This window comes from Heliangelus exortis, chromosome 2, assembly GCF_036169615.1.
Source record: "Heliangelus exortis chromosome 2, bHelExo1.hap1, whole genome shotgun sequence".
Lineage (NCBI taxonomy): Eukaryota > Metazoa > Chordata > Aves > Apodiformes > Trochilidae > Heliangelus > Heliangelus exortis.
In genome coordinates this window covers 103,415,967-103,441,316 of record NC_092423.1, presented here as the reverse complement: position 1 = coordinate 103,441,316, position 25,350 = coordinate 103,415,967, and the positions used below count along the sequence as shown (strand labels likewise).

Sequence of the window (25,350 nt, the reverse complement as noted above, 5' to 3'; positions counted from 1 at the left end):
TTTTTTTTTTTTCCTTCAGGAAAACATCTGCCTTTCCCTCCTTCATCCATCCATCTGTGGAATCAGGCCTCTGCTTGTGCAGAGCCCAGCAGAGGGCTATGGGCAAGACAGAGTCTCCCAGGCAGGAGGTTGTAGCAATGCAACTTGCCTGGCAGCTGCTGGAACAGCCTGCAGAAGTTGGGAACACCTTAGTGATTCACACATCCTCACGGCAGCTCCTGCCAGCAAAGCTGCTGGAAAGGCCCCAGCAGAGGCAGAGGTGGATTCCGTTGTAAATATGTATAAAAAAAAATATATAAACCACAGCAAGTCCTCAGATATGCAAGTGCAGAGTACGGGGATTTGTGTAAATTACCTTTGAGCATAATCGGTTCTGAAAAAAATAGTCTGTTCCAATTTAATAAACAGAGAGTATGGAAATGGGACCAGTGCTACGCAGTCTGTGGTCTGCATCTCCCTCAGTCTTCCTTGCTTTCATAAACTCTGGACACCTTCTCCTTTTCCTACTGAAGGCTTCAACAGACGTGATGTGTGCCTGCCAGATCCAGGTATCCCAAAAGCTGCAAATGCAGGAGGCCCTTCAGCAGTGTAAATCTTGAGCAATATTACTGGGTCTGAAAATGCCAGAGCAAACCTGGTATCCTTCTGCAGCTGGCAAAACCAGCAGTTACAATATTATGGAATTTATTTCAAGTATTTCCCTCAAATATATTACCTTGTATTTGTTGCTTCTTCCACTGCCACCAGAAATTAATAATAATAATAATAATAATAACAACAATAAAGCCCAGGTTCTTTGTAAGCTAAAGGCCAGGCTGTGGATCCTGGGGCTGCAAGATGTGCTGAGCAACACTGCTCCAGAAGACACCAGAAAGAAACTTTTTTGCTCAGGGAAGCAGATGAGCTTTCCACACTGCATGGATAGCAGGGAGATGTGTAGGCTGCAGCTGGGTGGGAAAGAAGCTGTGACTGAGTTTCCTTGTGGCTCGTGGGATTAAATGGCTAAGCAAGGAAATGTTACAGGCCTGGCTGGCCAGCATAATAGGAAGAGCACGCCTTTTTCCTACTGTTAGCCTCCCTGAAAAGGCTAAGGAGCATTTCAGACATGAAACTGCTCTAAGATCAAGGAATATATTTAATGTGTGTTTTACTGTCCCTTGTTAGCATGACAAGAAGAAACATTATTCTCTGTAGCTTCTCTCTTGGTGACCTTTTCCTACACAGTTCAAGGTGTAATTATCTTTCCACTTGGTTTCATTTTAGCTGAGAGTGTTAATTTTCAGAGGTGTCTCAGTGAGTGTTGCAATAATTAAATTTTTGCTTTTTCTTTAGTGATTATTCTTCACAAATCCACCTGATCTCTGTCATTAATGCCACAGTGAAGAAGAAGAAAAAAAGAAAAAAAAAAAGGAAAGGAAAGGAAAGGAAAGGAAAGGAAAGGAAAGGAAAGGAAAGGAAAGGAAAGGAAAGGAAAGGAAAGGAAAGGAAAGGAAAGGAAAGGAAAGGAAAGGAAAGGAAAGGAAAGGAAAGGAAAGGAAAGGAAAGGAAAGGAAAGGAAAGGAAAGGAAAGGAAAGGAAAGGAAAGGAAAGGAAAGGAAAAACAACAAACCCAGCAAGAAGCTGATGTGAGAAAAGTATAAAGTATCTTTGTGAGGAGGCAGGTAGCAAAGGGGAATAAGTTTTGTCTAAAAGGATGCAGGAGGAAGCAGCTGGGAAACAAAAGCAGAGAGGCTGCCGGAGCAAAGTGGGCTGTGGGTGGCTGTGCTGGGAGGAAGGGGAAGCGGGAGCAGAAATGGAAGTGGGGAGATTATGTTTGGTCTTTCAGCAAAGGGTGAGGAGCCTGAAGTGAGCAGTTAAGAGACAGGAAGGAAGCCAGGGAAGGCAAATCAAGAGCAGAGGGTGATACAGTTTATGCAGTGAGAAAAAGAGATTACTTGAGCAGCAGCACTGAGCATCCCGCGCCGGTCGAATGCATAATGAGTAATCAGCTTGAAGCAGCAGTTGCAATTCTTCAGGAGACGACCTGGAAAAGAATTCTGTGGCTTCATTTGAATTCTTTTTTAACCCGTGGTCTCTTCATATAAAGGATGAGTATTGTGTTGGCGCTGAGCACTGAGTGGAGTGTGTTGTGTTTTGTGCATTGTCATTGATTCTAAATGCTTTTTGTGTTTTGGGGCTCTGAAAACAAAGGTCAAGTACTAGCAAATTCTCTTTTCTCTGACAGATTTAATTAAATCCTATGGACAAAGGCAGACTACTAGAAATAGCTATTGAGTGTGAAAGATGTGCAAATTTGCATTACTATTTCTCAATATCCGTTTGTACATAGCTTTGTAATTTGTGGAGGTTTTTTGAGCAGTGACAGGAGAATAAACATTTAAAAAACAAGATAAGTCTCACTGATAAAATTTTCTGCATGTAAGGTAATTTTCCAATACAGACTTAAAAAGAGATGCTAGGAAAGAGTGAGGAAGCAGACAGTGTAGGTTGGAACCATTTCTGAAGAGTTTTGGTTCTAATAATTTAGTGAGTGTAAAGTGCAGGGTTTGAAAGGCTGCCTAAGATTATCTTATCCTTTATGGAAAATGGCAGCAAACCAGAGGATTTCAGCAATTAATTATTTTTCAGCACACTGCTAATCACAAGTTACTCATGAATAACCTGAGTAAAGTGCCTAGTTAACTGTGCTGTGGAATCTGAGGAGTCACTGAGTGGAAAATATTTTTCAGTTGTTCGGTATCAAGACCTTGCTGTATTAACCCATTGCACTTTGAAGGGTGTGAATTTTATCATACCAACCCAGTTTGTTCTTGTTTAAATAACAAGAAATGAAGTAACATATTAAGAAAAGCAAAGTTACTGAAACTGTATGCAGTTAATTTATTGACAGGCAGGAACCAAGGGATACTACATAGCTGCTTTACTTCAGCACACACTGATCCTTAAACTTAACAGGTGATAAGAAGGAATGATTCAGCTGATGATAAGGCAGTGTGAATCTACCTCTAAGCAGAGGATCATCTCATAAATCTAACCATGGTAGTGCATGAAGTTGGGAAGATGAAGAGGATGAAGTCATATGTCTATTGGAGCAAGAAACTATCCAGTTTACCCACAGTTTTGAAACTATGTATGAGTAATGCAGCTCCTTCTCCCAGTGTAGGATTCGATGTCCAGGAAAAGTCTCACAGATGGTGAGTTTAAAACCAGACAAATCAGCATATGCCTCAAGCACAGAAAGGTTGGGGACCCAGAGGTGTGGAGCAGATCATGTTCCATCACCCCACGTCCCTCTGGGGGATTACCATTCCGGAGCACAGCTTCAAACTTTCTGCAGATGCAAAGGGGGGGCAAATTTGACAGGAAGGCAGCTTTAGTGGCATCCAGGCCAGCATCCAGGGCTTTGGGGGTCACAATGAACCTATTAAATCCTACCTGGAAACTAAGTGACAGCCAGTGCAGACCTGCTAGCCCCTCTCTGTTCCATTAAGGTGTTCTCTTTAATAAATATGCAGTTGTGCTGTGCCAGAGTGGTCTTCTCCCACGCTTCCCACACAACAGCCGCACCTCTGTGCAGGAAGAGGCAGCTCGCAGACATCCATGCCCCGCCAGCAGAGGCAGACGTGACTCATTTGGGGGAGTCTGCATCTGGGGTTTTGCAACAGTCTGATCAGGACACGACAAAGACAGTAACAAAGTGTGTGCTCAGAAGTACAGGGCACCCCACCACGTTCACACAGACACTATAAAGATGACTGCCGTGAAATGATGCGCTGGCTGCTGGGGGTGGGATGAGGGGATTAAAGCCTCCACTCATCATCTCCCCCACTGCACAACACCAGTGCTTCTCTCCTCATTCCCTCATGGTGTGGTGTTAACTCCAGTGCACTGTAGATGGCTCTCCCTCAGACTCAGTCCAGTCTCTACGAGCCTGAATGAAAGCGTGGAAGGCATGGCTCCTGTCAGACAGAGTGGGGCGATTTAGGTTTTACAAAATGCAGAGCACACGTCCTTCTGGTAGGAGATGCTCTGGATGTGGGTTTGCGAAAACGATTTAAAGACAGTCTCAGTAACTGCTGTCTCAGTGATAAGAATGTGATGTTTCAGTGCCCTTTAGGAATGAGTCGAGAAGGAAATAGTAACAGCTAAACCAGAATAATAATGTGGTCATCGAATAGTAGAAATATTGGCCACACAACGTTCTTGCCGTATTTACCTCGGTGCAGATAACATCACTGACCACTGACTGTTACAATTGCATGAATTTTTATAATTGGATGAATTTATATTTGCCATTCCTATATTCAAATTACTGAAACTACGAGTACCACATCCAAATTATTAGTGTCCAGGTCTCAATGAAAAATTCTCCTCTTTATCCAATCTGAAGTAGTGGTCTCCTTTGTGGTGTCTGTGCCATCATTTTCTATACATCCGGAGGCAGCAGCATTATGCTGCTTGTGCCATAAGATGTCCACAGCAATTCAGACCACGTTCATACCAGGCTTGGCAGATGTGATGGTGTAATCCAGCTGGCTGAGGAACAGCAGCACAAAGCTGCAGCAACATGGGCTTCAGGGCCTGAGTAAGTAACACGACGGCAAGTTGAGGCCAATTTTGCTGCTGCAGGCTAGTTAGAAACTAGCTCAGGTAAGTCTGGAGGTGTGGAGTTGTCTGTCCCTTTTCTGCACACATATTTGTAGGCAAAAGGACAAACCTCTAGTCGTATAACCTAGGGCTAGTGAGCAGCTCAGGCTTGGGGTAGGAGGATGCAACTGCAGTGACTTCAGCCAGCTGGATTACCCCGCCACATCTGCCAGTGAGGTGCAGTCACACGAGTTCTGAGTTGCTGTGGGTATTTTACAGTTGATATATTCATTGAGTATAAAATTATGTCATGGCCACTGCAGAGGAGTGCTGGGAACTACATAAACGTATGTAAACAGAGGATATTCCCATTAAAGCAAATCCAAACTCCATTATCATTTGGACATGGTACTTGTAGTTTCAAAAATGTATTTAAGAGCACTAATTCTAGCTCTGAATTAATCTTATTCTGTCGATTCACCAAAGTTTGGAACACAAAGTTGTAATAAGGTAACCCTTTACAAACACTGCTTTTGCATATGCATTTTCAGAGCTATGTTTTCATATTATGAGGCTCTTGACGGACAGCTCTGGTTGCCACACTACCTCTTGTTTCTAAGGCAAAGGTGCTAGAACATTGGCTGGAAACATTCTTGCAAGCATATGTATGGCCATGGGCCATGAATGAGTCAATCACCTTGTACTTTTTCTTTAATCCAGTGCTTTACAGAGCAGCCTCATCTATTCTTACTGCACACTGTGGTATGTTAGGAGTGTCACTGCAAGTCCACTGTGAAGAAAAGAGCAAACATGAATTTTCAGGAGATTGCAGCACAAGGTTTTGACAGAGGATTTGCGCTGTAATTCTGCCCTTTAAAGAAATTGTCTCTCTGATACAGTCGCTCCAGAAAGGAGATTACAGATTAAATGTATAACACAAAAAAACAAGCTCATATAAATATATTAAAGTGTTTCTAGGCAATTTTTTCCCTTTCTGCTTGCTTCCTTGATATTTCTAAGCTTGTAACAATGTCTTTTATCCACACACTCATCTACCCCACATATTCAACACACAGTTACACTGGGAGGGAAATTCTCCAATTCATCATCATCTCTAGTAAAGCCCCTAATGGAGTTTGCTGTGGATTTTGCATTATGTGCAGACTGTGCTGGGTTTCCAGGGCTGGAGTCTCTGCTGGGCTGAAATCCTGCTTGGTACTGCAGAAGATGTTTCTTACACTTAACACTGTCAGCTCCACTTGAAGCTCTCCTAAGCTGTGCCATGTGCCAGTGCTTGCTCAGAGGACAATCTTGCCATTCTCCAGTCCTGTTGGAGATTTGACTCTGAGAGCAAGTGGCCTGAGTTGGCTCTTTTTTCCCCCTCTGCCCAAAAGCTTGCCATCAGGAAGGATTTACCTTGGGTCTAACATGCTTTTGAAATGGATCTCAGCAAAAGGCCCATTCCTGGCCTTCAGTTTGTGCCTTTCTCAAGTTACTTTTGCTTTCATCAAATTAGGAGACTCTGGGTGCACTTCCCCTTTTCAAACCAATTCAAGGCACAACAGCTCATTTGAAGTAATCAGCATAATAGTGGGGTAAAACTGAAATAAAATTGCCACCTTCTAGGTGTTAAGAGCTGAATTACCAAAGAGGCCTACATGGTGTTTTGCAACAAGAAGTAGGAAGTTTATTGTCTTTTACAATAGTAAAAGTGGGAAAGAAGAGACTGACACTTGATTCTAGAACTGAGAAGGAGCTTGCTCACACTCTGAAACACATAATTTTTTTTCTATTGATGACACCTATAAAACTTCCATTTGTGGGTACACCAAATGAAAACAGAAATAAAAATTAAACTTAAATTCTCTTTGTCCTCTAAGGCTAGACTCTCTCAAACTTACAGGTGTGTTTCTAGGTGTAGTAGAACACTACAAATGTGACATCAGTGGTAGTGTTAGTGTAAAATAACCGCTAGTCGGTTGTCTAGTGTCATGACATTAATAATAAAATTTGAAAATACACTGTGTGAACAAAATCAGTAATTCAGCTTTTATGATTTAGTTATTAAAAGCCACCAAAAATTATGAAGTTGACTCATTTATAATTCCTGCGGTTGCAATAAATTTGAATTCTTTGTTGGTGACTAAACTTTTAAAAATACATCCTTTTCAATATCTGGAAGACAGTCACATGAAACACATGGCTTTTTAAAAACTGCCTATGTAGTGCCATTTGAGTGCCTTAAATGTAAGACACAAGCTATGTAGAACTCCATGCAGCTTTATGATATATAAAAGAAGTTGTCTATAACTTGTGTTGCAAAATTTTATGCTGTGTCAAGAATATCAACTTTGGACATTCTGCCAAGGGAGGGATCACATTGAAGTCTGCTCCATTTATTCCAGCAAAGTTATAAAATGTGTCATCTAGAAGTTAATTATCTATTAAAGTCTGCAATTTCCCAGGCCCAAGTTAAAAACATGGCTTTTTTATGGATTTGACATAGTCTTCAGCAAATGAAAACATATAGAGGGAATGTCGATATTTAGGGTGATGTACAGAAAACCAAAGCCAGGCAAATCAAAGCCAGTTTACTTTTAAAATCAGCCCAGTTTACTTTTAACTTCTGTCTTCAGAAGAACAACTATTTGAGCACAGACTGCAAAACTAATACAACCAGAGGAAATGTGACGTGTATGTGAGTGAAGTAGCAGTATGGTGGGGCAAGAGAAACTTCTTCTGGGAGAATCGTTAGGGTTAAGAGCTGAAAATATAAGAAAAAAAAATTCTTACACTTTTAGGTGATTCAAAGGTAGCAAATTAAAGTCAGGTTCATTATGACTTAATCTGAAAAGAGCTAATCACTCTGCTTAAAAATAAAAAGACACAAAGAATATATGTGTGTGGATAAATTATACTCTGATAGACGATACCACCAGGAGAATAATCTTTAGCTCCATACTCCTAACTTTCAGAAACCTTCATTTCTTCAGGCTAAATTTTTCCATGTTTTTTCTTTGACTTAAGGGTTGAGTTTGTTTGGGTTTTTGAAGATTTCAAGCAAGAAGTACTTGGCCCACTTGAATGCTCTCAGATAGTGAAAATAAAAAGCTTTTTCCCAGGGTAAAAGAAGAATTTCTGGCATCTTAGCATTCTCTGTACCCACCAAGTGTCTTCAGTGGGAAAACAGTATTTGCCATGGAAATTGTCCTTACTGAGGTATGAAGCTTTCAGCATTCCAGTGGAATTTTGTTTTGATTTGATTTCAGATCACTTGGTGAGCTTTTGCCATACATTCATCACTGGCTATTTTTTTGCACTTTTAAAGAATAAGACCAAAGGGAGCCTGCACTGTATATGCAATCCTGGTTGATATTGGCCTGAGCCATATGGTGACCAGATATTTAGCCTGTGCATTGCTATCTATCTCTGGGCTCACATCTCCCCTCCTTTCCAGATACAACGAAAGTTTCTTTGTGAGTGCCTATACTGCACTGTTTATAGAACTCAGCCCTTGCCTGCTGGCAGCAAACTCATTTTTGTTTGCACTGGAGCAGACAATCCCATCCAGTTTACTTCCTCCCTTGCAACAGTTTGTTTTCAGACCTGACCCTCTCCATCAACCCATGCCACTGCAGAAGTTCCAAAAGGTGATTTTTTTGGCCTATTTCTCACTCATTCAAGAAACTGAAACAAAGACCCGGGTGTCCCATTCCTTATTCATCACTCACCACACACAGGCAGTGGGAAGAATCAGGGTTCAAGTCCTGGGTGCAACGAAGTAAGTACTACAGTGCCTGAAAATGTGCTGTGCTGCAAGAGGAAACACCAGCTGCCCTTAGTCAAGAAGCTGCAATGCACTGGAATATGCAAGGAATATGCCAGAAGCCTCACATTTTTATTAAAGCTAGTGACAAGCAGGAAAAATATACATATTTATAGACATATTCATAGGTGTGTGTGTGTGTGTGTGTACATATATATATATATGTTGTACCACTTCAGCATCTACAGATGTTTGAAAGTTACTACTTGAGTATATGAAATGTCACGTTGCCTTTTGCTTGATTGCATCCAAATTTGTCTTCTTTTGCCAGCAATTATTTATTGTCTAGGTAATTTCTATTCTATTTCCATTCTATTCTTGTTTCTGCATTTTGCCTCACCCTGGAAGAACCAACATGCCTTGTCTCAGTGTACTAAATTATGACTAATATCTGTCACATTTCTTTGCTTTCTTTCTCTAACTGTTAGAGTATTTTAATGTATTCACTACTACACTTTCACTTCACATTTAAAGTCTGTAATTCCTCAAGGATTTTTTTCAGTGTGTAGTTGAGTGCCTAAGAGAGGTGAGGGAGCTGCATTCCAGTCAGCAGTGTGGCTATGCCTTTAAATCAGCCACCTACAGCCATGACCACTCACCACCTAACACAGCCCTTTTTCTTTTTTTTTTTTTTTTTTTCTTTCAGATTTTACAAGCCCACTGAGAGAAACCTTGATGTGAAGTCAGTTCAGACATGTCTGCATGAGCAGCCATCATTCTCTGCCTGCCTGAAGTAGGGAGCCATTGCAAAAGGGTTTTGTGTTGCACAGATAAGCTTTAGCAGGGCTAAAATGTTCTGCCAAAGGACTGGATTTATTGACTGAAGCCTTCATCTCAGAGCTTTGAGCAATACTGGCATAGACTAGGAAGTGTCTTGATGTCTAGAGTGGAGGCAAACCTAAGCCAGTTTTGTCAGGCAAACAAAGAGAGAGGGTGGTGGACCAAAGGCAGCCTGAACATATTGCAACGTAACTGGTGTAGGTTTCACGTTGACTAAATAGGAAGTTGAATGTGAAGGTAGATCATGCATTACTAACTTGGCCTAATATGGTGAACAGGATATAGTCTCATTTCTGCCTTGGGTAACTCTTCTGAAGTCAGTAGTTACATCAGAAATGCATATTTCCTAGACTTTTCTCTCACCCTGTATGCCTTTTGAAGGTGCACACTCAGTGACCTAAAAATTTAGATGGTGTTTGACTTTATTGCAAGCTCTTTCATTTAATTCTTAGATTTTTTCACACGAGGATGAGGGTAACAGGGTCTCAGAGAGGGACGAGTAGTACTTGCTCTTGTGCTCTTGCTGTCTGCTCATTTCCTGAAATGGGCTCTATTGATGGTGCACAGTCTTATTACTTCAATGTGCAAGAATCTATCTACATGATAAATGCTATTACATGTACTTTTTATAAGTATGGTATAAAGTTCTAGAGGAACCCAATGCAGAAATTCTATAGTTTACTATTTTCTGTATTTAACAGGAAATGCCAATCTCTGCCAAACAACCAGTCCTTGGTGGTGTCAATGTGTCGTATTTGTATCACACTGGAAGGAAGAACATTTAATTACCTTATAAAAGGGGAAAGACAACATGGATATGAGTATTACAATTCCTGTTTATTAAGGATTATCACCTTACTTGTTCACTAAGCACAGACATGATTTTGTGTAGAGACACTTTCAAGAATTAGAGACTACATGCTTTTAAAGAGAGAAAAAAAGTCTCTTTCAGGCTTGCATGCTTGATCAGCTCAAGGTTATGAAGTCACACATATGTTGAGTAATTTCAATTTCACTCAGCAAAAGCTAGCTGAATTCCAAAACATGTAACACAACAAATACTGGAAGAAAAAAGCTGTCCATTTTTAGTTTACTTTGTGATCAGCAAGGGAAAAAACAAACCAAAAGGTTGTGTTCAGTGTACCATGGTTGGTTATGTAGGATGGAACTTCATATGATGTTCCAATGCAAGAAATATGCAAATTCCTCATCATACAGTACAAATAGTCTGACTGAAGTTCATGAAAATGTTCAAGTTCAGCACAAATGAGTGTTCACTGGATCAAAAGTTTTACATTACACTCAAAAGTTACAATGCGAGCACACTATCACCCCAGACACTTAACCCATACCTGCTTTTAAAATTAGAGTTTATTTTCCTTTTTGCTCTTTGTAGCCCAAAGCCTGCCTTTCACATTTTCAAAGCAGTGCTCAGAGTTTTCTAGACAGCTGGGTTGAAATACCTCCCACACAAATTCTGTTCTGTTTGAGACAGACAGACAAGCACTTTTACGCCACCACAGTCGCGAGAAAACCCCGGTCTGACAGAGGTGTTTGAAACACACCGAGTTTGCTCAGAGCTGAACACAAACAGGGCAGCTTCCCTTGCCACAAACACTGGAAGAGATACCTGGGTGTACTGTTCCTAGTGGCAAAATCATTCATTCAATAGAAAATAAAGATGTGAGTCTGGCCTGTCTGACACCCCACTCTGGAATCTCTCTGAGTTCCCCACGTTGCCAAGCACATGAGATGGTGCTTCTCTCCACGTTCTCTGATGAAGCTGGGCAGCTGTAAAGAAAGTAATACCAAGATATCAAGGGCAAGTGAGATTAAGACCCACGTAGCTTTGCTGCAGGGAGGCTTGGAGAAGATGGAAGACGTTTTGCATTTTCAGGATTACTTACACATTTTCCTATAGGCACTGGATCGAGTATGTAAGCTGTATCTGGAGCACAACTCAGAACTTGTGTCACTACAGGGTGATCCTGCCCTCTGTGCTGCAGACTCAGGCTTCCTCTTCCTTACTCTATTACAGGCCTCATGAATTTTGCATTCTTTACAGCCAGGTGCTTCACATCACCCTGCTGAGGCCTCCCAGCACCCCTGTAAATGTTTTAATGCCTAAACCAGGTGCCCAAGAGCACTCAAACTGAGCTCTGCATCTGTAACAATGATTTTCATCTTAATAAAAGGACTCCAAGCAGCATTTTCTTTGTATTTTAAGAATTACATGCTCCATCATACATGAAATTATCCCAAGCCTACACCCCATAGCTTGCAGAGTATATGGTTTCTCTCTGGACTGTGGTTGCTGAGATGGAACATCTGCATTTCCAAGAGCGACCAAACCCTCCAAATCAAAGGGCTGTGGTAATAGCCAGCACAAAATGAGTGAAAGTAAACACGATTGTAACATTGTTGTAGCATGTATTTCTGCTTTAACCATACATAATTCTCATTAAAAAAACCCCCAAAAAACAACAACAACAAAAAAAACCAACCAAAGATGCAGGCAGCTGCGGACAAGAGAAAGCAAAATGTAGAATACCATTTCTTTTTTTTTTCTCTGGATAAAGCCAGATAGCAAATAGTGAATATCCATGATCAGATAGCTAGAACGCCCCAGCACTTGGCTATAGATCATTTGTTTCTTAACCAATACTTTGAAAATAACTCAGTGCTAGTGATTCAGGTTTGCTACTGGCAACAGTTCAGTGACCAGAGATTAATGACTTGTCATTCTTTATTTTTAGTCATCTTTGTAAAAATGCCATTGCCATTTCTGGAACTGCAGTGGAAGTCAAAGACCTGAGCGAGAACAGCAGTCTCTGTCTGCTAATACTTTTTAGTCATGGCTTTACAGGAGCTTCCTTATTTGAAGAGTGTCCCTGGTTGGAGTCTGAGGGTAAGGTTTAAACACCGAGACATGCTGCACGCATTTAATGCTGGATCTCGCCGTTTCTGAGCTAGGTGAGACCTCGGACACGGCTTTTGTCAGGAGGTACTCTAGAATACTGTGAAATTCTGGGGTTGGGAGACACCGGCCTCTCCTTCCCGGGGTACACGGGGCAGTAGTGCCTGCGAATGGGAGGGACGTCTGGAGGAGGTCCCCTGCTCCCCTGTGCCCACCCAGGGGCCGCCTGCCCAGGCTTTAGACAGAGACCTGAGAACCTTCCAGGGTCCCCTGAGCTGGGTGACCCCCATAGGCTGGCAGACACCTGCCCCCGTCCCAGCAGCGAGCAGAGGCCCGTGTTCTTCAACCCTGTCCCGCCTGAGGGCAGAGCCGGGCCCGCAGCCGTGGAGGGTGCTGGTCCGAGCAGTTACCCGCAAGAGAAAGAGCGGGCAGCTTCTCACAGACCCAGCGCAGACCTACGGCGGGCACCGTCCTTCCCCGGCACACCACCTCCTGGCCTCCGACTGGGGACGCCAGCCGGCGGCTCCGCGCACCCCTCGGCCCGCTCCCGGCAGCCGCCGGAACCGCCACGGGGGCCGGGAGGGAGCCGGGGCGCACAGAGACGCGGGGTACGGCGGACGTGCTTCTCCTCCCCGGCCGGAAGGGCCCAGCGCCGCCGGGGCCGCCGGGCTGTCAAATGCGCCCTCCTCATCCCCCCCACCCTTACTCCCCGAGCAGCCATCGTTTCGCCCGCTCCCTCCTCCTCCTCCTCCTCCTCCTCCTCCCCCCCTCCTGCTCCTCCCCCCAGTCCCGGTTCTGCCGCGCCGGCCCCTCCCGCCATTTCCTTCGCCGGGTCTCGCGGGCGCGGCGCGCGCGCGCCCCCTCCGACCGTTGAGCGGCGGCGCGGCGGGGGGGGGGGGGAAAGGAGGGCGGGGAGCGCGGCCGCGCGCACCCCCCCCCCCCCCCCCCCCCGTGCCTCGCGCGCATACCTCCTGCCTCCTTCCCCTCCCTGCCCGTGCCGGAGCCCGTGCCCTGCGCGCATGCGCCGTGCGCCTCCCTCCCAGCCGCCGCCACCCCCACTCCCCCCCCCCTCCCTCCTCTCCCGACTGTTCAAACAGGAAGGCGGACATGTTGGTGTCTTTCGCAGGTTCCCTCACAGCCGCAGCGGCCGGACCTTGCGCTCTCCCCTCCCCTCAAGCCACCTCCTCCCCTCCACCCTCTCACGCTGCAGCCTCGGGTGGGTCCTGAAGCGATCCGAGCTGCCGTCCCTGCCCTACGTGAGGCGGAGGAGCGACGGGGAGCGGTAGCCGGCGTTGGCAGCGGCGGGAGGCAGCGAGGAGCTTACCGGCGGCCACGCAGCGAGAAGGAGGAGAGAGGAAGAAGGGATGCTGTTTGCCGTCTCTCCGCCGTTGAAGTGACTCGTCCCCTGCCCGTGGGGGCCACTCGCAGAGGGGGCCGGGGCGGCCTGTGCCCGCAGCTGGCAGCCCTGCACTGCCTGCCCTGAGCAAGCAGGGCAGAGCCGAGGAGAGGGGCAGCCTCTCCCCCTGGCCCGCCCTGGGCTCCCTCGCCCTGCTGTGCCCATGGAAGGACCAACCCCACAGCGCTGAAGCACACCGACGAGAGGATTTTCTACGCGTGGTTGTTTTTGTGGGTTTTTTTATTTTTTTCTCTCCCCTCTCATTTTTGTCTTCTTGGTGTGCCTGCAGACTTTTGCCTTTTTTAATTATTTTTTTTTAAACTCCCCCCTCCCTGTGGCTCTTGCTTTTTTCTTCGGGTTTTCCGGAAAGAAAGCTGCGCTACGGAACCTGGCACCGACCCGCCGCCGCTCCTGCAGGGCGAGGAGGAGGAGGAGGAACCGCTACGCTGGCTCCCAGGGCGGCTTCCCCGGCTGGGAAAATGAGGTTGCTGAGACGCTGGGGCCTGAGTAGAGGAGGGAGGGAGAGGAAACCTGCTGCTGCAGAGCTGTGAGCTGCCTAGGAAAGTGTGTGCGTGCGCGGAGGAGGGGGGGAGAAGCAGATTTGTCCCCCCCACCGCGGACCCTCTCTCGGTTTTCTCTCCCCTTGGCGAGGCGGTTTTAGGGGACTTGCCTCAGAGACTTCTGTGATTGAAGGGATTTTGCAGGAAGCGCTCCTCAGCCTGGTACAAGCTGTGTGGTTTCTCTTTTGTGCTCGCTTGTTCCTGTTTTTTTACTTTTTTATTATTTTTAATCATACTTTGCTCTGGAATAAGGGAAGCGTTTTATCTCCGGAAACATGTCGACGGGAGAAAGTTTTGAGTCTCGGTTTGAAAAAATCGATGTGACTTTAAAGGACCCCAAATCCGAAGTCAACGTGGACTGTTTGCTGGTGAGTAGGGAGCGCCCATGGGCCCCCGGTCCCGTCTCCCCGAATTTCTTACCCTGTGGGACCGAATCTCGCACTCCCGGCTGAGTCACCGCCCTGGTTAACTCCGCGCTAGTGTTTTGTTTACTCAGCTTTGAGCTGAGGGTGCGTGAATGTCTCTGTGCAGGGAGAGCGGCTTTCATGCCAAGGAGGCGCCCGCCCAGTCCTGCCTCAGACTTGTCATCTCTCTCGCTTCGTGCACCTTTCTTTGCATCACCAACTGTCCTAAGAGCCGGTGGACACTTGGGCACGCAGGTGTTATCCGTGAGTGCCAGTAACAGTGTGCGAGCAGAAGAGTGTAAATAGCTTTGATGTACCAATTCCATCTTTGACACCTTTTTAAAAATTTTTTTTATAAACATCACATAAGGGCCTCTTATGTGATGTTTATGCAGAGCAGCACTGACTTCAGCCTGTTTAATGTAGACATTTCCAAATGCTAACTAATGAGGTGTAAGATGTTGCTTTAAGTTTAATATGCCCTTACAGGTGAGGAAGTAGTCATGGCAGGGGTTTAAATGCGTTTTAAACTAGCTGGAGTGCTAGCCTGGGCTAGAGGGCTGCTTCCTTATTGTTTCTCTGTTTGATCATGCCTCGTGGTTCAGTGGATCTCTCCAGTGCTGTCAGTGTTAACATTGCATCATAAGAACGCAAACCATAACACTTCCTGACGTAAACCCAACATCATTTGGTAGTTGCTTGCTGAAAAGGGATGATGTTTTCGTTCTGATATGAAAAAAGTACCTCAACACTGCATATGCTATACCCAAGAAACTTCTTTGGATGCAGCTGGGTACTTAAATATGCTTAGAGATGCCCTTAAATAGTAATGAATTGCAATTTATGCTTTTATGCTGAAGCAGAGAATTTCTTTGTAGCAAGTCATAAAAGTTCTTTAGTGTATTTTTTTTCCGTCTTTCTGTTGTCAGAGAGAAGAACAAGTAAATTGAATCTGTGCCTGGTATGAACTCTGACATTTGGTGTTGGAGGGGAAAGAAGGTGTGGGGGTGGAGATAGCTGTTAATAGTCATTCTTGATCTGCTGCTGCACGTCTCTTAGCAGAAGGCTCGGTGGAGCATAAGGCAGAGGAGAGGTGAAAAGAATCTAATGAAAGGATCTGCACATGGTCGTGATATTTTATACTCTGTTTATCTCGTTAGTGAGTTGTGAACTTCTGAAGCGCTGACAGGTCAAACTTGCATCACTGCATAAAAGCAGAACCTTGTCTATGTTGCTGCCCACAAGGGAGAGCAGCACTGCATCTACCAGTTAACTTGCTTCTTTTGATCTAGTTTGCCTGTCATCTTAGAACCACAACAAATGAGAAGAGCTCTTGTGCTTTGGATATACTGTGTCAATTTTTATAATTCAAGAGTGATGTCAAATCCAACGTGTTTACACACAGTTTCTACTGATAGATGTTGAGAGTCTAGATCCAATCAAGAGTCCAGAGTTTTTTGTTAACCATGGCTCAGTTTGCTTTTGCATGCTTTAATGCTGGCTGTACTATGAGGAGCTTCCTGCAGCGATAGTAAGGAGGTTGTAGGTTATCAAAGATGCGTCTGATAGTACATTTAGTTGTATTTGTTCACCTTTTAATCAGTCCAAGAGTTTGTCCCTTTTCAGTTATCTTAATTGCAATTTTTAGCTGAGCTGTAGTCTGTTTGTGAGTGAGCTTGTTGGGATGCCTCCTGTCATGCTTGTGTAAAGCTTTAGAACATGTGTTTGTATTTCAGATCTTAAGAATGTCCCTTAAAGTGTCACATTTTTAGAAATCTGAGATTTTTGGGCATATCTTTTTGTATTCTTTTAAAGTCAGCTTCTTATAGTCACTAGAACGATATTGTTTTGTTTTTAACTAGCTTTAGTTACAGATACTGTTCTTTTAAACTAATCCCAATTAAAAAAGAAAGTGCTTCTTCTGAAGAAATCAGCTGGTAGGTTAACTGTGTATGTGCTTGGTTACTGTCTCTCTACTGGCTGAACTTTGTTTCATCTCTCATACTCGGTTGGTTCTTGGGCTCTGATCTATAGAATTTAAGTATCCTAACCCTTTCTAAAGAGTTTAAGTATTTTACTTGAGTTCTTAGTGTGGTGATTCACACTACAAGCATCATTCTTTGCCCACGGTACTATTTATGTATCAAATCCATGGTGATTATGTGGGCATGTTTTTAAGGAAGAAATGCTTAGGTCTAATAGATCGTCTCTTAAAATATCTTCTAGATGAACACCCCATTCCTTGCAGCCTCCAGTTAAAGAAGGAGCCTTGTCAGGCTCTTGGTGTGGTATACAGAAAATAATTTTTTTAATGATCAGACTAGATACAGCTATCACCAGCTCCATTTTTTATATAAAACCTGTCATCAAAGGAAACTTTTCTTAGATTTAAAAGTTGTGAATTGATGTTATCTGTCATTGCTTTCATGTTTCCTGAGCAAAGGTATTTGCTAACTGTATGTGTCAGGGTGGTGATAGGTAATGTAAGAATAATGGGTACACAGACACTTAAATTCAGCATCTGGTGTTCTGTATGTGTAGGTTTAAAATGTGCAAATTTCTTTATATTCAAGAAACACAGTTTTTTTGCTGTACAAAGAAAAATCTCATTAATGCCCTGGCCTTCTCTTAGCATGGTTTTATCCTCTTTAGTTTTACTTAATTTTGCTTCTATCCTAAATCTTCTTTTCCCCATCAGTTTATTGCCCCTGTAGACTGCAAGGCAGGCATGGAATAACCTTTAAAACAGTTCTGTAACCACTTTGAGCTTTGTAAACATTGTAAGGTAGGTTCTGTATGAAAGAAAGGTTCTAAATTTGTATGTGATGTAGTATAAAAACATTAGGAAAAGAAGATGGGGAGAGCTGATGCAAAGGAAGGCACATTACTGATTTAGGAAGGTGTGGGAGAAGAGTGTTGACAACAGAGCATGCAGAAAAGACACTCTGAAGACTGTATAATTTCAATTTATGTGCTGCAGGAAGGAAATTCATAAAGTTGAGGTACCAGAGAGATGTGTTTATTTTTCCTGTTTTCTCTTATGCAACTCTAATGAAAACAGAATAACAAAAAGACCAAGTTGTAACTGTCTAACTGAATTTGTTTATTTGGGACTTTAGTACTAGTCTGGGAAACAATATATAGGCTGGGAAATCATATGCTGGTTGGTGGTTGTTTTGTTTTGTTTTTTAGATGAGCCATGAAGAGACCAAAGCCTAAGTTCTGTATAAAGCATGTGCCATGGCATAACATAAAATATCAGGTATTAGGTGTCCTACTGTCCTAAAAAGATCTAAAAATTGTCAAGGCTGCATTAGATAGGTAGTCACACTCTGGGGTATGATGATGAGATACTGGTGAATACCATGGACGTGTTAAGTAGAGACAAAGGCACTGTAAGTAACTAGCTATTAATTTGAGCTCAGTGTCTTGTTAATAATCTTAGGCAGTGGAAAGTAATATTCAGTTAGCACACTTGTACAACAGTTTTGGAATAAAAACAGGTTTATTTTTTTTAAATGCATCTGTTTTCTTACTAAGTTTGAGGTTTATGGGCTTACAGTTTTTGGAGTGTGGGGTGGAAGGTAACAGGTGAATGAATGGGTGATATCTTGACCTGAAGCTGCCTATGCTTTTGATTACTAGTAAATAACTAGAAAATTTTAATGCAAATTATTTTTAGTGCTCTCTCTGCTCTGATACAAACTCAGTCTTTTTCATGTTTTATGTAGTCACTTGAGTAACTCAGTTATTCAAGTATTTAGGTAATTACTTGAACTATTCAAGTAATAGTTGATTTTTAAAACAGACTTTTGATGGTCTTAACCTTCAAAGCTGTTAAATGTTTCACTTGTTCAGCAGCTTGGCTTCAAATTAACAGATAACAGTAAACACTGCATATGACAAACTTGTTTTATCTAGTCTCGAGGTTTCTATTTTTGTTGCACCAAAAATACACAACTACAGAGCTTGATTCACCTGTTTTTCCAAGGTCTATTGTCTATGTTGTATTCAGCTAGATCAATTCATGTTCATCTGTGTTGCATAGGAAAAAAAGGCAAGATTTTGTCGTCTTTGGAATTCAGAGTTCTGAATCTCTATTATCACTAGACCTTTTGTCACTGCTTAGGAGACCTTGTGGTTAGGGATTTGGTAAATAAATAAACACAGTAAAGAATATAACACAGTGAAGAATATAACTCAAATGCCTTTACTTCTTGTCTGTCAAAATAATTGTTGAAAATTTCCTTTACTGAAGCCATGTTAACTATGCTCTTAGAAGCTGATAAAATGTTAGAGAAACTTTGTATTTGAGAAGCATACTCATTTGCTAATGAAGCTCATGCATAGAAAAAGCACAGTTTGAACATTTGCATAATATCAGCTTCAGAATACTGGAAGTTGTTCTGAGATAGTTCAAAATAAAGGGACATAACTGACAGATTAAGTCTCCTTGAACCATTTCTACCATTCTTTAGATCCAAGTGCAGGACCCTGTGCTTGAGTTGGGAGAGTCACCAGTATCAGCACAGACTGGATGCTGAATGGAATGAGGCTAGCCCTGTGGAGAAACACTTGAGGATATTCTGAGAGAATATCTGAATATCTCTCTCTTTTGACAGACTTTTTACCAAGGACTGTAGTGACAAGATAAGGATTGATGATTTTAAACTGAGGGACAGTTGATTTACACTGGATATAAGAAGGAAGCTTTTTACTATGAGGGTGGTAGGACATTGGAAGAGATTTCCTGGAGAGGCTGTTAATGCCCCATCCATGGAAATACTAAAGGTCAGGTTGGACAGAGCTTTGAGCAGCCTGATCTAGTGAAAGATGTCCTTGCCTGTGGCTGAGGGTGTTGGAACTAGATCTTTAAAAGTCCACTACAATCCAAATAATTCTGTGATTCTGTAGTTAGATCTAAAATAAGACTTCTGGCTGACCTAGAATTTGAATGATAATTCCTCAGTTTATCATATCCAAGCTTTAGATGTAAAACATAGTAGTTTCAGGTCGATGTTGCCTACTTGTCACTAAGAATTATGAAATATTTCAATATTTCAGGAAAGGTGAAATATGTAGCTTGGTATGTTAATCTAAGGTAAAATGCAACTCTAAGTAGGCTTTGGAAATCCAGTAAGTTGGTGAATTCTCATTTCAGGTTGTACCTCTTAAGACTTTATTTAATATTATGTAGACCTCTACAAAGTCAACAGTAGAGATGGTGGGGTTGTCAAAATGTTACCATTTGATTCATAGCATATAGTAGTTTTTATTCAGGAATGGCAATTAACTTTGCCAGTTCTGCTCATGAAACTAGAGGCTGAAGAAACACAGCTATTTTTTCCTAGAAAAGTTTTTAAGCTGGAATGATAATAGAAAGTTTGTTAAGACATGTTTCAAAAAGAGGACCAAAAAAAATAAACTTCAACTGTGTAGTAGATTATAAAGGCTTTTAGCAGGAAAAATATTTTCAAACATTGCCCTTTTCCCTGGCAACTGCAGAGAGTTTTGGGTTTTTGGGGGGGGATGGGAAGGAAGAGGGAAACACCTGGAATTTGTTTGTTGGACAAATTGAAAATCAACCTGTTAGTCAGTATATCTTTGACTTAAAGGACAAGTATAGCTTCAGGAGCCACTCATTGAGAACTTAATATCATGTGCTCACAGTGCTTCTAAATACTTATTGGTAGCTTTACAGCTGCTGTTAGCAGAATTCCCTAGGTTGTACTTCAATACTACGTAAAACTAAAAAGCTTTTTTAGCACTCTTACCAAGGAATACTGAGATGTTTGTCTCTATACAGGATGTTTGTCTTGAATTTGAGAGGTACCAAACTATGTAATTAAAAACATCTACTTTTTTTTTCCCCGGTGGATGTTGCTTGATGCTATTTATTGAAACTCTTTTGTGATCAAGAAATTGCAATTCCAAATGGAGATACTGAAAAACTGAACTTCCTTCTTTGAGAACAAAATTAGAGAATGATTGAAAACTATTCTGTCTCCACCTCAATTTGTCCAGTCAACCAGGCAGCAATAAAGCCAGAAGGATGAGACAATATTGGTAAAACTATAAGCACTATGCAAACAACACCCAGTTTTATTTAATTTAAAACAAATGCAAATAATACCATCTTGTAGCTTTCTCAGTAATCTGCTGAAAAAAACACCCAAATTAAGTGTTTGAACAAGAGCTGGAACTTGGTCTTTGAGAAGAAGAAAGCTGGTTTGTAGGTCTTGTCCGTATTGCTCTGCTGAGATAATTGCATCTCCTGTAGTGCAATCTCTGTAGTCAAGTTTCTTCTTTTTTCTTTTCAGTATTGATGGGTATCCAGACAACATCAGGGTCCAATATACTGTGGTGCATCTTCAGAGATTGCCCAGACAGGCAGCAATTGCTTGGGCTGGTTAGCTATTCATGTTAATAGGGGTGAACCAGCATAGGATCAGTACCAGCTTCTAACTGGAGCACAGGCCAAAGTCTGTTCTGACACTCAAAGTCTTATAAAGGATTGGCTTTAACTAACTGTAAGATTGCCACTCCCTGTCAATATTTATACAATACATACTGCCTTGGGGACAACACTTAAGATCTCTTCATTAATAGGTCTTAATTTGAATCCAGCTGCTGATTTCTGTATTTCAGTTTTCCTCCTTATATTTCTTATATGTATTAATTTTTCTGTTTTGTGTCTAGACTTGAGAAATAGGTGAAAGTTTTCTTGGTTTTTTTTTGGGTGTGTAATCTGAGGTGATACAAAGACCTGATATGTGGAAACCTCTGTAGAAACTGCTACACAAACTAAGGCTTTATTTTGGACCATAGATTGAAGTACCTAAATGTTTTCCTAGCTTGTGTGTGTCTGGGCTACAGAACTTATAATTGACCTGGAAACACAAGTGAAATATCTACTTGTTTTTTCCTACATATCTTCATGAGTATTTTGGAAATGAGTATTTTGGATACTCACTAGAAAAAAATATAATTAAGAAATCCTTGATTTCTAATATATGCAATATATATGCAAGTCTTGACTAAGTCTATCTATCTTTTTTCTTTAAAAAGCTGTATAGTATACAGAAGTGCTGCCTGGTGTTCAGATGTATTAAACTCTAAGGTATAAAGATATTCAGAGTAAAATGGATACTTCCTGATAAAGCCTATTGATTTTAGATATCCACCTAGAAAATGCATGAATACAACAAGGCTGTTTTCCCATGTAGACTGCTGTGAAAATACTGTTTCTATCAAGACTGAGATTCTTTTTTAGCAAATAAATAATGGCCAAAAAAAATGCTCTGACTGCACAAAATTGTGTCATCTAGAATGGACTTTCCAAAGAGGAAGCCAGAAGCTTCTTACATCTGGTGATTCCAGCTAGTTAGTTTTTCCCTATTTTGTGGTTGGGGAAGCTATATTTTTCAGAAGGTGGTCAGTAGGACTTGTATTATAGCTTTAATGCTTATTTCAAATTGGAAAATGACAAGATGGACAGGGCATTCGTCTCATACTGGCCACTGACAGATGATACTATGCTTACAATTCCAAGAAAACTAAGATCAAAACAGGTTATTTTATGTGCACATTTTGGTTAAAAGCTGCCAAAGAAAACTCAGATTTGTTTCTTTCTAGATCAGTTACTTTAGAGGAAGTCTAGCTTTTTAAGATGTAACAGTGTGCGCACTGTAAAAGTAGTATTTTCCTGAACACAAGTGATATTTATTTCACAGAATGAATGGTGCTGGAAGGGACCTCTGGAAGTTGTTTTGTTGAACTTCACTGCTCTGGTAGGGCCACCTACAGCAGGTTTCCCAGGGTGGCTTTTGAGTGTCTCAAAAGAGAGACACTCCACATCCTCTCTGGGCAACCTGTAATTTTCTGTTTCTCAGCAGTATGTTTACTGGGCTGATGCTCCATATTGGAAAATAAAATTCACCAAAACTAACCAGAAAAATTGTCAGAACTTCCTTTACATTTATTTGCAGAGTCCTCTGACAAATAGTGAGAGAGGCTGGGCAGGGCTTTCTTATTGGCATGGGGATATAGAAGACTTCTTGATATCAAATGGGACAGAAACCCTAAGGAGAAAGTGAAGAGGGAGAAGAGATGGCCTGAGGTAGAAGATGAACTGCAAAGTGTCAATACAGCAGGCACCATCTTCCTGGAGTATAGATGATGGAGTCCAACATGTTAATTCCATCTGTGAGATCTAGGAGTGCCTTTGACTACAGGTGTGGAGTGATTCTGTGTTAAAGTACTTATAGGAGCAAGCCTTTCCAGCCAGGAGATGATGGAGTAGGAGTGGATGGAGTGGATGGGGAAGCTCTTTCAGGGAGGAGTGAGGCTGAAGGGACGATGGTGACTTTGTGCTGGTTATGTGCCCCATGCCTTTTCACAAGTGCGAGGTTGTGCGCAACACTACCAAACAACACAAAGGTGTAGTTGAAAATGGAGCTAATCCTGGTGGCTCATAACCTCATCTTGATATTATGCCTCGCTGTCAGTGTTAAAGGTGGAATAATAGATTTTTCTCACAAGCCTTTACAAAACCTTACTAGACCAGTGTAATATTATATTAATCTCTTGGAACATAGCTTTGATTGTAGGTGTGCAAAGAATCCTGTCAGTATTGAGATTATTTACTCTTCCCATGCAAACAGGAAAGGTTCTTTTGCCACTTCAGTCTACCAAGAGTTGGTTTGTTGCTCTAGTACATCTTCTGTGACCTGCTGTCCTCCTTCTTAAACTCCAGTTGCTTTTAAGTTTGTTGACAATTAGTTAATTATTACATGCTATATATCTTCTTTTGCAGGAGTACAAGGCCAAAAATGGTGTCATCCAAATGGCAAACTTATTAGGCCTTGAATTTTTTTGCTCTACTAGTGTTGGCAGCTATCATCACGGCCTTTGAAACGGGTGCTGTTGTTTCCAACTCTAGCAGAGCAATGAGGGTGGCAGAAATAACAAAATGTTCATTAAGGGCAACAGAGTGGAAGCTGAACTGTTGATGTGTGTGTTTTGTTGGGTTGGGTTTTTTTGTTCTGGAATTTGGAATTGGGTATGTCATTAAGAAGCTAGCTTCTCTCTCTGTAGGGAATAGGCTGGTGTGCTTACTGGAAGATTTTTTGTCTTCTGTCTTTTACTAAAATGCTTGTGGCTATTTTCAGCCCTTCTCATATCCCACAAGCTGATTTCTGCATCTTTAGAGTGTTGAAAGATGCTTTTGGCTTGTAAAATCAGGTGGTGGGAGAAATTTTCAGAACTAGTCACACTGTGGTTATGAAACAATCTGTGAAGACTCTTGTTAGGAAGTCTGTATTCAGAATAATTCTGGCTTATTTGTCTAAAGAATAGATTTGCAACACAGTCGTGTGTCAAGTAATTAGCACACTTAGAGCTTTCATGAACAGTTGATAAAATGTTTTCTTCTGCAAGAGGAATCACCAGTGTAGTCTTCAAATTTAATTGAAAAAAATGTGAAGTGATAATGAAATGTGGATATGAGTCTTTGAAGAAATACGGAAGTAATCTTGTTCTCACAAAATATTTTTTCAGAGGATTTTGTGAGTCAACATAGCATTTTTTTTAACAATAGAAAAAGGCAATCTTTTTTTTTACTTTTAACAAGTAATTTGCAACTTTGAGCTACAGCTCCTACTTAAGACTAGACCTCCTGTCTAGGTAGATGTGTCTTTCCTTGAAGTTGCATCATGAATGATTTTCAGGTATACTGAATTGCACGTAGAGCTATAGAAATGAGATGGTTTATTAGCTAATTTTCCTTTCTTCATCTAGAAGAAAGTGGAAGTGATGTTAACCAAAAGAGCTTATGCTTAAGTTGGGCAAGATATCTATGTGCACAAGGTCTGTTATCAAGATAACGTGTTCTTCACTGTTCAGATCACTTAATTTCTGTTTCACTTCTATTGCAGAAGAAGTAAAGAAATAGCTTCTCATAGGAAGAGCAGTGACTAATTGGGCAAATGATGAAGGAAATAATGTCAGTAATGTCAACCCTGCCTATTCATAGGCTCTCAAATTGTTAAACATATGCAGTGGGGATTTGCTTAACAAAAATTACTTCATTCTAAGTAGTTTTTAAAAATCTTTATCCATTTGACTTCAAGAATACAGAAAGTCAGTCATCCCATTAAAATACTTGTTTGTGTTTGAGTACCAATCAAATCTCACTTGAAAAGGCAAAGGAGTTGAAATCAAAGGTATCCTCTTTTCTCCTCCTTCTTTAGTAAATTCAGCCTGGAGAAGAGGAGGCTCAGAGGAGACCTCATCACTCTCTACAACTCCCTGAAAGGAGGGGGTAGCCAGGGGGGGTTGGCCTCTTCTCACAGGCAGCTATCAGCAAGACAAGAGGGCACAGTCTCAAGTTGTGCTGGGGGAGGTTTAGGTTGGACATTAGAAAGAATTTCTTTACTGAGAGGGTGATCAAGCATTGGAATGGGCTGCCCCGGGAAGTGGGCTCCATCCCTGGAGATATTTAAAAAGAGACTGGATGTGGCACTCAGTGCCATGGTCTGGTAACTGCAGCGGTAGTGGATCAAGGGTTGGACTTGATGACCTCTGAGGTCCCTTCCAACCCAGCCAATTCTATGATTCTATGAAAAATCAGTGCATAGGGATCATCAGTGCAATATCAGACTATGATATTGTAATTTTATACTTCTAAACATTTTTAACTGCGGGACACAAGAGATGTCACTTATGGTGTGGTGGTGGGGAATAAGAACCAAAAAATGTCTTGTCTGTCTTTTAAGATATAAATACAAGGTTTAGAAAATGAGCAGAGAAATTGGGAAGATTGATTAAAGATTATTTGGAGATAGAAATTGTTTGTTTGGCCTATGGTGACTTAAGTCAGC

At 41.9% G+C, this 25,350-nt stretch overlaps 1 protein-coding gene across 3 annotated transcripts in view; it reads left to right on the top strand.

The window, feature by feature from the left end:
• Positions 1 to 13,186: 13,186 nt before the first annotated feature.
• ROCK1 (Rho associated coiled-coil containing protein kinase 1) overlaps positions 13,187 to 25,350 on the top strand; it is an 86,103-nt gene continuing 73,939 nt past the window's right edge. For all 3 annotated transcript variants that reach the window (XR_011724495.1, XM_071737270.1, XM_071737269.1), the window contains exon 1: positions 13,187 to 14,434. Coding sequence is in view for 2 of the 3 variants with exons in the window: in XM_071737270.1 (XP_071593371.1) it covers positions 14,342 to 14,434 (93 nt within the window). In the remaining variant the exon portion in view is untranslated. The remainder of the gene's footprint in view (positions 14,435 to 25,350) is intronic.